The sequence below is a fragment of the Oncorhynchus gorbuscha genome, linkage group LG01 (assembly GCF_021184085.1).
Source record: "Oncorhynchus gorbuscha isolate QuinsamMale2020 ecotype Even-year linkage group LG01, OgorEven_v1.0, whole genome shotgun sequence".
Lineage (NCBI taxonomy): Eukaryota > Metazoa > Chordata > Actinopteri > Salmoniformes > Salmonidae > Oncorhynchus > Oncorhynchus gorbuscha.
The window spans coordinates 61,967,007-61,980,525 of record NC_060173.1 but is presented as its reverse complement, the minus strand read 5'-3'; the positions used below and the strand labels follow the sequence as shown (position 1 = coordinate 61,980,525).

The 13,519-nt window shown below is 41.3% G+C and overlaps 1 protein-coding gene across 1 annotated transcript in view; it reads right to left on the bottom strand.

The window, feature by feature from the left end:
• Positions 1-13,519, bottom strand: part of b4galnt4a (beta-1,4-N-acetyl-galactosaminyl transferase 4a) — a 470,997-nt gene that overhangs the window by 303,012 nt on the left and 154,466 nt on the right. The window contains exon 2 of the mRNA XM_046358032.1: positions 5,829-5,941. Within this exon, the coding sequence (XP_046213988.1) occupies positions 5,829-5,941 (113 nt within the window). The remainder of the gene's footprint in view (positions 1-5,828; positions 5,942-13,519) is intronic.

Genomic DNA, 13,519 nt, shown 5'->3' with positions numbered 1-13,519 from the left:
TAACAAATGGGTTGAATACTTATTGACTCATTGACTACAGCATTCAACACCATAGTACCCCGCCCTGTGTAATTGGGTCCTGGATTGGGGCACCCCCAAGTGGTGAAGGTAGAAAACAACATCTCCACTTCACTGATCCTCAACACTTGGGCCCCACAAGGGTGCATGCTCAGCCCTCTCCTGTGCTCCCTGTTCACCCATGACTGCGTGGCGATGCATGCCTCCAACTCAATCATCAAGTTTGCAGACGACACAACAGTAGTATGCTTGATTACCAACAATGATGAGACAGCCTATAGGGAGGAGGTGAGGGCACTCAGAGTGTGGTGTCAGGAAAACAACCTCACTCAATGTCAACAAAACAAAGGAGATGATCATGGACTTCGGGAAACAGCAGAGGGAGCACCCCTTTATCCACATCGATGGGACAGCAGTGGAGAAGGTGTACAAACTGAAATGGATCACCCATACAGACAGTGTGGTAGAGAAGGCGCAACAACGCCTCTTCAACCTCAGGAGGCTGAAGGAATTTGGCTTGTCACCTAAAACCCTCAAACTTTTACAGATGCACAATTGAGAGCATCCTGTCAGGCTGCATCACCGCCTGGAATGGCAACTGCACCACCCATAACCGGAGGGCTCTCCAGAGGGTGGTGCAGTCGCACAACGCATCACAGAGGGCAAACTATCTACCCTCTAGGAAACCTACAACACCCAATGTCACAGGAAGGCCAAAAAGATCATCAAGGACAACAACCACCCGAGCCATGTTCACCCCGCTACCATCCAGAAGGTCAGTGCAGGTGCATCAAAGCTGGGACCGAGAGACTGAAAAATAACTTATATCTTAAGGCCACCAGACTGTTAAACAGCCATCACTAACACAGTGAGGCTGCTGCCTACATACAGACTTGAAATCCTTGGCCACTAATAAATGGATCACTAGTCACATTAATAATGCCACTCTACTAATGTTTACATATCTTACATTACTTATCTCATATGTATATACTGTATCTTATACCATCTATTGCATCTTGCCTATGCCACTCGGTCATTGCTCACCCATATATTTGTATGTATATATTCATGTTCCATTCCTTTACTTAGATTTGTGTGTATTCGGTAGTTGTTGGGGAATTGTTAGGTTACTGCTATGTCGGAACTAGAAGCACAAGCATTTCGCTACACTCACAATAACATCTGCTAACCATGTGTATGTGACCAAAACAATTTGATTTGAAGACATTTCAGCTGTTCATTTTCAATTAATTTGTAAAAATTCTAAACACATAATTATACTTTCACATTAAGGAGTGTTTAGGCCAGTGACAAAAACATCTATATTGAATCAATTTACATTTCAGGCTGTAACACAACATAATTTGGAAAAAGTCAAGGGTTGTGAATACTTTCTGAAGGCACTGTAGGTAGAGTTATGGGCCAATTTGCATATATTCCTCTAAGTACACATGTGGAACTGCATACAAATCTTTATTTCTTGATTCAAACCATTTTGAAATGTTGTTCCCAATGTCACACATCGGCTCCATTATTTATAGATCCATATGTGGTAGGATAAAAAAACAGAAGCTAAAATGGCAAGTCAATTTGGTTTATTTAGTCATATAAAAACACAACAACATATGTACATACTATACACAAAGAGATGCTATTTGGTCATCATCAACGGCTAGGAGGGATTGTTCACAGATGCACACTATCTATTAACCAGGCTTTGACCTTTTAAAGCTACTCAGACTGGGATTAAGTTAACAGACAGAGGCAGACCATTCCACTCAGAGGCTCCTGAATATAAAAAAGTACCTTTCCCTGTTATGCTTCTAAATCTATGCACACAACCAGGTTAGCTATGGAACATTGTTTGTGTCTTTGCTTGTAAAAAAAAAGTCAAATAACACTATTTAACATAATTTGACGCGTTAAATAACAAAATTATATTTTAAAATGTGTGTGCTGAATTTGCATCCTCAAGCCAAGCCCCACCACTATGGTTAGTAGCACTGCCAAAGCTGTAAAAAAATATGTATATAATCTACATTGACGACAGTTTGGAAACTAGAGCTAAGTTGTCTCCCTACTACGCTGACTTCAGTATGCAGAATGACAGTCACTCACAAATATCTTTGATATTTTGATTACCTCGTACCCCTGCACATCGACTCGATACAGGAACCCCTTGTATATAGCCAAGTTATCATTACTCATTGTGTATCTATTATTACTTTTATTATTACATGTTTTACTTTCTATCTCTCTGCATTGTTGATAAGGGCCGTAAGCATTTAATTTCGCTGTTAGTCCACACCTGTTGTTACAAAGCATGTGACTTGATTTGATACAGGTAGGGGCGGCAGGTAGCCTAGTGGTTAGAGCATTGGGCCAATACCTGAAAGGTTCCTGGATCGAATCACTGAGCTGATAAGGTAAAAACCTGTCTTTCTACCCCTGAACAAGGCAGTACACCTGCTGTTTCCCGGTAGGCCGTCATTTTAAATAAGAATTTGTTCTTAACTGACTTGCCTTGTGAAATAAAATATATGTTTTTAGCAGCTTTTGGTCGAGCTAGCTTTAGCTTGGTACCTAGCTAGCACCAATGCAACTAGCCTGAAAACAATGACTAGATTGATTTAGCCACTTGTTGTTCTACTGAAATCGAACTTCAGTTCATGACAATAACTATCTAGCTAGCTAGACAATGAACTAAACCATCTAGTGTACACCCCTTCCAGTTTTCCATCTAGTGTACATCCCAAGTAATTAACTGTTGTTTTGGGGCTGTGAGTACCTCTCTTGGTAGCTGTACCCTTTTGGACTTACTTTCATTTTGTACCCGAACATAATTGCTTCTGTTTTGCTGAGGTGCAGAGATAGCTTGTTGTCTGTGAGCCATGCATTGATGTTAGTGAGCTCTGCACTCATACTCTACCGTGTGGTTTGGTTTTTGTGAGACAACAGAAGTGCAGAGTCATCTCCATAAAGAAACAAGTGATATGAGCAAGCATCCTTCATAGCACGCCACAGCTTATGGGTTTAGGCTCTGGAAGGCAAATCATTTACATGAACCACTTGTTCCCGCCCAACAAGTAGGACTTAGCCCATTCAAGAGTGGTACTGCCCAATCCCAGAGCCTCTAGCTTGGCAAGTAGGATGCTACGATTAACTGTATCAAAAGCCTTCTGGAGGTCAAGCAGCACAATTCCACATAAGTTACTATTATCAATCTCCATCCTTATGTGGTAATTTAAGTATAGGGGGCATGAGTCAGTAGATTATGATTTTCTCAACCCTGACTGAAATTCAAACATGAGATTGTTTGTTTACATACTCAGAGCTGCACATGAAACACTCTCTCCAATATCTTGGTCATGACACTGAGGATAGAGACTGGCCTGTAGTTCCCAGGGACGGTCTTACTCCCCTTCTGGTGCAAAGGATTGACTGGCCATATTCATATCCTTTGGAAATGTACCTTGATTGAGAGAATTATTTTTTAAATATATTAAAAAATTACCCCTTTTTTCTCCCCAATTTCGTGGTATTCAATTGGTAGTAGTTACTGTCTTGTCTCATCGCTGCAACTCCCGCACGGACTCGGGAGAGGCAAAGGTCGAGAGCCATGCGTCCTCCGTAACACAACCCAACCAAGCCGCACTGCTTCTTGACACAATGCACATCCAACCCGGAAGCCAGCCGCACCAATGTGTTGGAGGAAACACCACACACCTAGTGACTTGGTCGATGTGCACTGCACCCAGCCCGCCACAGGAGTCGCTAGTGCGCGACGAGACAAGGATATATTTCTTAAAGGCCTTGTTCCTTGATTCAATGATTTCATGATTAAACCAAGGGTTGGATCTCTGCTTTACTCTAACTTGTCTAATGGGACCCACAGTGTTAACAATCCAGAAGATTTGTCCAGAGGAAGCTACACTTAAAAGCCTCCCAGGGTCCATCAATGCTCACACTAGTCAGCACAGGTGACTAGTCAACTTTACCAAGTCGCTCCCTAAACATGTCAACACTATACTTTGAGGGGCTCAGACTATTACAGTTTTAAGAAAGAGATAGGGAGAGCGAGACGTAGTGTTTGAGACAGAGAGGAGAGATGGGGTGTGTCAAATCAAATTGTATTTGTCACATGCTTTCGTAAAAAACAGGTGTAAACTAACAGTGAAATATAGAAAAAATAACAACAAGAGGAATTAATACACAAATGAGTAACAATAACTTGGCTATATACACAGGGTACCTCTACCGAGTCGATGTGCAGAGGTACAAGGTAATTGAGGTAGATACACTCCCGTTCAAAAATTTGGGGTCTCTTAGAAATGTCCTTGTTTTCCATGAAAACACACATGAAATGAGTTGCAAAATTAATAGGCAATATAGTCAAGAAGTTGACAAGGTTATAGATAAAGATTTTTAATTGAAATAATAATTGTGTCCTTCAAACTTTGCTTTCATCAAATAATCAAATAATTAAATAATTTGCAGCAATTACAGCCTTGCAGACATTTGGCATTATTGTTGTGAATTTGTTGAGGACTTGAGAGGGGTCTGTTTCTCAAACTAGACACTCTAATGTACTTGTCCTCTTGCTCAGTTGTGTACCGGGGCCTCTCACTCCTCTTTCTATTCTGGTTAGAGACAGTTTGTGCTGTTCTGTGAAGGGAGAAGTACACAGCGTTGTACCATATCTTAATTTTCTTGGCAATTTCACACATGGAATAGCCTTAATTTCTCAGAACAAGACTAGACTAACGAGTTTCAGAAGAAAGGTATTTATTTCTGGCCATTTTGAGCCTGTAATCAAACCCACAAATGCCGATGCTACAGATAATCAACTAGTCTAAAGAAAGTCCGTTTTATTGCTTCTTTAACTAGCACAACAGTTTTCAGCTGTGCTAACATAATTGTGAGAGGGGTTTCTAATGATCAATTAGCCTTTTAAAATTAGGAACTTGAATTAGCTAACACAACATGCCATTGGAACACAGGAGTGATGGTTGCTGATAATGGGCCTCTGTACGCCTATGTAGATATTCCATAAAAAAATCTGCTGTTAAATTACTATTGTAGTTGTTACAACATTAACAATGTCTACACTAAATTTCTGATTAATTTGATTTGATTTTAATGGACCAAAAAAATGTGCTTTGCTTTCAAAAACAAGAACATTTCTAGGTGACCCCAAACTTTTGAACGGTAGTGTGTATATACATACAAGTATGGGTAAAGTGAGTAGGCAACAGGATAGATAATAAACAGCATCAGCAGTGTAATGTAATGAGTCAAAAGAGTAAGTGCATTGTACATGGTGATCTATGATGAAGAGGATCTGATGTAATAGTCAGCCTAGAGCTCAGCAATAGGACTTATAGTATCATATTCATAACTAACAGACTGCCCACAGGGCATTTGACTACTTTTCTAAGACTGAGAGTAAGAGAAATAAGAATAAACAAGAGAAAGAGAGAGGGAGAACGAGAGAAAGGCATGTTGTCCAATATATGTATAGCCATCTCGAAAACCAACAGCAAATATTGGGTGCTATAGCTAGCTAGCAAGTTGAGGCTATGGAGTTCAAATCTGAAATGACGGAAGTGGACGGAAAACACCTACACGTTGGCCAAAGCCCGTACTCAGTCCCTCTCCTTACAAAGCACTAAAAACAGCTAACCATACCCAAATAGTATGACCCTATGTCACCTCAACAGACTACGTACAGTAAATGAGAGAGGTAAAAAAATACATGATATAGAAAAAAACGGAGAGAGAGAGTAGAGAGAGAGTCATGGACTCACCCGAGCATCGTCCTCGTGACTGTCGCTGGTGTCCTCTGTCTTGTGGTGGCCGGCTGAGGAGCGAGCGTCCCTCTTGCGGCTGGCGTCTGTCCCCTCCAACTGCCTCTCCCCATCTGGAGGCAACACAGAGACAGCAGGGTCAGAGGGAGAGCCTTCATCATCAACATCATCATCATTGCCATCATCTTTGGCAGCAACATCATTGTAATTAGTAGTATCATCATGATTATCATCATCATAATCATCCTCTCTATCGTTAGCAGTGTCATTATTATCATTGTCATCATCATCACCACCACCATCATCATCGTCAGTATAACATTCATCATCAGTAGTCATTACCATTGGTGCCATCCTCATCAAATATAATGTCAAATATCTTACACAATAAGTGAGAGAGAGAGAAACAGCAGCCAGCTGAGGAAGAGAAAGAAAATGGAGGGAAAGAGAGCGAAATAAAAAATAGGGGCAAAAAGAGGGAGAGAAGGAGAGGTTTATCTTGTGAGGAACAGAGAAGGCTGGGCCTCTGTCATGCTGCAGATGAATTACGGGAGCTTTATGGTGTGATGATGACTGCTGGGTTGGCCAAGGGAGACCGGGATTTAAACCCAGGGCAAGTCTACGGTAACGGAATTATACTTTGACACCGTTTTCTTTCTTTAAAATGTATGGCAAATAAAACTATTTACTTCAAAGTGTAACTAACAATACTCTATGCACAATAACTACTTTCAACAATTTCTACTAAAACTTTTACAAAAAAACGTATCTAGTGGAAGAACTGTGCAGATGCAAACTTTGGTGACTGAATTATAGTAAAATCTCCCTCAGGGTTTTATGCGACAATGTTTTCCAAAAACGAAATATCACGTCCGAATTAAGATTCAAAGATGTCTCCAGAAAGAACCGTGTGTCATCTATGACCTGGCACTGAGATATGGACATGAATGTCATTCTCCTCATGTTTCACAACTTTGGACATCACAGTGCAGCACAGCAAAGTTCAATAAAGTGCAGTATAGTAAAGTAGCGTATAATTCAGTACAATAGAGTACCATACAACATACTGTACCATATTGTACTATACTCTACAGTGCTCTACTCACTGTACAGTATTGTACTGTACTATACTTGGTATTTTATTAGGATCCTCATTAGCTTTTGCGAAAGTAGCAGCTACTCTTCCTGGGGTTCACAAATGAAACAAGGCATAATGACATAATACAGAAGATTAATAGACAAGAACAGTTCAAGGACAGAACTACATCAATCTACAAATGGCATACGTAGTCTACATACAGTGGTTGCTCCTTTAAAAGTTGTCATGCTGCGGCACACCTTGCGTGCTGCCGCAGAATTCTGTGGCACGTCATTAAATTGTCAGCCATTTTTTCTGTTACTGCAAGTTATTGCTAGTTTGACCACCAGAGGGCATATGTGAGAAGCATTTAATAATATGCTGTATTGTCATAACTAGAGAATTTAAAACCTTTTTTGTAATAACATAGTATATGGGATTGACTTTAAGAAATTTGGCTTAATTAATTTGATTAATATTATGGTGTTTCTATTCCAAAAAAAATGAAACCTTCAGGGTTTCAGTTAGGATGGAATGTAAAATATGGAGCTGTACAAAGTGACGGTCGGGAGTAGCGTACAGGATCGGAGGATTCTAAATTGCTTGTCTTCATGAGAACTTTGTTCCAATTTTCTGTAAATCAGTGATATTTATTCCCATAGTAGTTTGTTATGGATCCATATCTAAATCATCATCTGCAATTTTAAATTTGAGTATTTGTTTTATCATTATTTTATTAACGAAATGTGTTTTGTTTATTAGGCTACAATACATACTGTAGTAAACATGGGAAAGTGCCTAATTCCTTACATAAGGGAGAGCAGGCCATGTTTGTTCTACAGAATGTGGGGCACGCGGGAGACCAATGTTATTTCATAGTTGTGATATCTTCCCTATTATTCTGTAGAAAATATACAATGTAGAAAATAAAGAAATATTGTGGAATGAGTAGGTGTCCAAACTTGACTGGTACTTTCTTAATTCATTTGATTAATATTATTGTGTTTCTATTCCATGAAAAATGAAAAACCCTCTGGGTTTCCGTCAGGATGGAACAGAAAATATGGCGCTGTACAATGTGACGCTCAAATTCAGAGAGTTGTCAGATTGTCAGTTTGTAAATTCAGACTGTTTGATTTGAGCGTTCTGGCCTTACAACGACAGTCAAGCACCCAAGCTAACGTTGGCTAGCTTGCTAGCTACTTCCAGACACAAATGAGACCACTCTAGCAGAGCTGGTTAGACAGTTTTCGTGTTAACCAGAGCGTTGGTAACTGTAACTTTGCTCCTGGAAACAAAATTATTTACGTTTTTTTGCCGACGTTTACTGACACCGGCCATATTATTTTTACTGCAGTTTTATTTCTTTACCTACCCATTGTTCACCTAATACCTTTTTTGCACTTTTTTGCACTATTGGCTCGAGCCTGTAAGTAAGCATTGCTGTAATACCTGTTGTATTCAGCGCACGTGACAAATAAACTTTGATTTGATTTGATTTTAATGGGCAAAAATGTGCTTTTCTTTCAAAAATGAGGAGATTTCTAAATGACTTTTGAACGGAAGTGAATGTCTATGATAGGTACAGATTTGGTCCAGTCCGGTCCGTCTGTGGACGTTAACATCAAGGCCAGGGTGGACTGACCAAATTTGGACGTCCGGAGTCATTCGGTGCTCAGTGGGTGAAGATGATGTTACAGTAAATGGAAAGAGAGGAGGCTCATGGGTAGGTGCCAGTAAGAGCTGGTAGAGGTGGGAATAACTGGAGAGCGAGAGATAGAGGCAGCGAGCGAGAGGGGGGAGGGGGAAGAGGGAGTGTTTTCCAGACAGGCTGTTAACACTCTTGGTTTGACTAGCAGACAACACAAAGACAAATAATATAGTTATAACATAACAATATGCCAGTGGATGCGAGGACCGTAGCAGGTGACCCAATTGTGGTTTGTGACTATAATAATTTCCCATTTTAGCCATTCAATTTTAGTAATTCTATTTGATTTCTTGTTAATACCATTACCAATTTAGTAATGAAACTACGAGTTATAATCACTTAATAATGAATGAACAAAATGTATATCAGTAAAATCACTCATTGGTAGGTCTACCATTACCTCTATTAATAATTATAAGGCACTTACAGAAGTTGCTCCAAAACTAAATATAAGTGTTGATATTAGTTGGCACGGGTCCTTACTGTAACGGTTTTCTAGGTGTGGTGAAGGAGAGTCAGACCAAAACGCAGCGTGTAGATTGCAATCCATGTTTAATCAAACAAACGTAAACACGAAATAACACAAACACTACAAAACGTAACGAAAACCGAAACAGCCTATACTTGTCAACTAACACAGCGACAGGAACAAAGACACTAAGGACAATCACCCAACAAACTCAAAGAATATGGCTGCCTAAATATAGTTCCCAATCAGAGACAACGATAAACACCTGCCTCTGATTGAGAACCACTCCAGACAGCCATAGACTTTGCTAGATCACCCCACTAGCTACAATCCCAATATATACACACCAAAACCCTAAGACAAAACACACCACAATACAAAATCCCCATACCACACCCTGGCCTGACCCAATACATAAAGATAAACACAAAATACTTCGACCAGGGCGTGACACTTACGTCAACATCATTGTGTTTTGGTGCATTTCTGATACCTTTGAAAGGTGCATTATTATTTGTTTGTGTGTATGTTTGTGTGTGTGCGTGTTTGTGCACCAGTGTGTATACATGTGTGTGTCACCATATCACAGGGGAACCATTATGATCCCCATCTCTCCATTCTTCCTGGAAAAAAAAACCCAGACAAACACAATGGAAGATGGAGTACGGACCCAATTCAATTCCAATCAGTAACAGGGTTTTTATCACTATATGAAGGCTTTAGTTATTTGCAGATACCAGTTACTGGACAGGCCTCAATGTGTTTCACTATATCTTCAGGTGGAGTTCACATAAAATGCCATCTATATCCTATTCAGTTCAATCTCCTTTTATTTTGTATTGCACTATATAGGGTCTTATTCGGGTGCCTGTTCAGAAATGCATAACATTGCCAAGGTTTGGAGAGGGGTATAATAAAAGGATGGCGCCTGGGTCATCAACTCCATAATACAAATCTGAGGATAACTTTTTGTGGTCCCACAATGCAATTACTGTGAAAGTGGCTCATCACTGCACACAGAGTAGATTGGCACACTCACACACACACTCATATACACACACACACGCATGCATGCACGTACACACACACAAATGCACATATACTCAAACTCTTATCACACTTACTCAGTAGCAATAAAATAATTCCTAAATGCTGTGTGCAAAATACAAAATATTGTATTTCTCTTTCACACAAACAAAAACACACACTGGCTGAGTGTGTGAGCTAGCAGAAGGCGCGGCAGTGATTAAATGGGAGCATGCGTGGAGAGAAAGCAGCCATAAAGCATAAATTGAGGTAATGGTTTTCCAATACGTCCTCTAAACACTGAATGAGTGGCTGACTGGGGTTTATGTAGGGACGCCTGAGCACCAGGGAGGAAAGATGGAGTGGGGGGGAAGAGTGTATTATGACTCACCCATCCTTTCTTGAGAGAGAGAGAGAGAGAGAGAGAGAGAGAGAGAGAGAGAGAGAGAGAGAGAGAGAGAGAGAGAGAGAGAGAGAGAGAGAGAGAGAGAGAGAGAGAGAGAGAGAGAGAGAGAGAGAGAGAGAGATTTCACTTAGGATTCTTGGTATTTTCTTTTTTTACCACATTCTTGCCTGCATACACTTTTTATACCTCCCATGTGCATGCCGGATAAGAGTGGTAGTAGTCATGTGCAGATGTGGGTGGGAGTCCATTTTAATAAATCCAGTGACTATACACCATCAGAACTCAAATCCACTATGAATTTATAACTCTAATAAAAATTATTTTCAAAATAATAGAATAGCCTAGTTTGGGTATCATTATGTTACATCCAAATGAATTAAATCAATAGTTCATTATTTTGTTCATTAAACAGACAAGACATACCTACCCGTACTGGCCAAAACCCTTTGGGCTCCCGAGTGGCGCAGCGGTCTAAGGCACTGAAGCTTATAAGAAATCCCATCCGACGAACCATCAAACATGCAAACCGTTAATACAGGACTAAGATTGAATCATACTACACCGGCTCCAACGCTCTTCGAATGTGGCAGGGCTTGCAAACTATTAAAGACTACAAATGAAAGCACAGCCGTGAGCTGCCCAGTGACACGAGCCTACCAGATGAGCTAAATTATTTCTATGCTCACTTCGAGGCAAGCAACACTGAAGCATGCATGAGAGCATCAGCTGTTCTGAATGATTGTGTGATAATGCTCTCCGTAGCCGATGTGAGTAAGAACTTTAAACAGGTCAACATTCACAAGGCCGCATGGTCAGACGGATTACCAGTACGTGTTCTTCAAGCATGCGCTGACCAACTGGCAAGTGTCTTTACTAATATGAGTCTGTAATACCAACATGTTTCAAGCAGACCACCATAGTCCCTGTGCCCAAGAACACAAAGGTAACCTGCCTGTAGTCATGAAGTGCTTTGAAAGGTTGGTCATGGCTCACGTCAACACCATTATCCCAGAAACCCTAGACCCACTCCAATTTGCATACCACCCCAAAAGATCCACAGATCTCTATTGCACAAGAACACAAAGGTAACCTGCCTGTAGCCGTGAAGCGCATTGAAAGGCCGATCATGGCTCACGTCAACACCGTTATCACAGAAACCCTAGACCCACTCAATTTGCATACCGCCCACCCCAAAAGATCCACAGATCTCTATTGATCTGCACACTGTCCTTTCCTACCTGGACAAAGGGAACACCTATGTGAGAATGCTATTCTTTGACTGCAGCTCAGTGTTCAACACTATAGTGCCCTCAAAGCTCATCAGTAAGCTAAGAACCCTGGGACAAAACACCTCCCTCTGCAACTGGATCCTGGACTTCCTGACGGGCCATCCCCAGGTGGTAAGGGTGGTAAGGGTAGGTAACATCACATCTGCCACACTGACCTTCAACACGGGGGCCCCTTAGGGGTGCGTGCTCAGTCCCCTCCTGTACTCCCTGTTCACTCATAACTGCATGGTCAGTCACGACTCCTACACCATCATTAAGTTTGCCGACGACACAACAGCCTGATCACCGACAACGATGAGACAGCCTATAGGGAGGAGGTCAGAGACCTGGCCATGTGGTGCCAGGATAACAACCCTCCCTCAAAGTGATCAAGACAAAGGAGATGATTGTGAACTACAGGAAGAGGAGGACAGAACACGCCCCCATTCCCACCAAAGGGCTGTAGTGGAGCAGGTTTAGCGCTTCAAGTTCCTTGGTGTCCACATCACCAACAAACTATTATGGTCCAAACACACCAAGACAGTCGTGAAGAGGGTACGACAAAGCCTATTCACCCTCAGGAGACTGAATTTGGCATGGGTCCTCAGATCCTCAAAAAGGTCTACAGCTGCGAGAGCATCCTGAGTGGTTGCATCACTGCCTCGTATGGCAACTGCTCGGCCTCAGACCACAAGGCACTACAGAGGGTAGTGCGTACGGCCCAATACATCACTAGGGCCAAGCTTCCTGCCATCCAGGACCTCTATACCAGGAGGAACGCCCTAAAAATGGTCAAAAAGGCCAGCCACCCTAGTTCTATGACTATGGCAAGCGGTACCGCACGGCAAGTGCTACCGGAGCGCCAAGTCTAGGTCCAAAAGGCTCTTAACAGCTTCTACCCCAAGACATAAGACTCTTAAACAGCTAATCAAATGGCTAAACAGACCATTTGCATTACCCCCCCCCAAACCCCCATCTTTTGAATGGTAGTGTATATATAAATCTTGGCATTCAGGCTTGGTTTCATCAGACCAGATAATGTTTTTTTCCCATGTTCAGAGAGTCTTTATCTGCCTTTTGACAAATTCTAAACTTCTTCTATTTAAAATTATGGAGGCCACTGTGTTCTTGTGAACCTTCAATGCAGCAGAAATGTTTTGGTACCCTTCCCTAGATCTGTGCCTAGACACAACCCTGTCTCGGAGCTCTACGGACAATTCCTTCGACCTCATGGCTTGGTTTTTTATCTGACATGCACTGTCAACTGTGGGACCTTATGTGCCTTTCCAAATCATATCCAATCAATTGAATTAACCACAGCTGAACTCCAATCAGTATGAAAATTTCAAGTATTATCAAGAGAAACAGGATGGACCTGAGCTCAATGGGGCGGCAGCGTAGCCTAGTGGTTAGAGCGTTGGACTTGTAACCAGAAGGTTGCGAGTTCAAACCCCGAGCTGACAAGGTACAAATCTGTCGTTCTGCCCCTGAACAGGCAGTTAACCCACTGTTCCCAGGCCGTCATTGAAAATAAGAGTATGTTCTTAACTGACTTGCCTGGTTAAATAAAGGTTTAAAAAATATGTTAAAAAAATTCAAGTCTCGTAGAAAAGGGTCTGAATATTTATGTGAATAAGGTAACTATTTTTTATATTTAATAAAGTTGCACCAAAAAAAATGTAAACATGTTTTCGCTTTGTCATTATGGGTTATTGTGTGTAGATGCCTGAGGA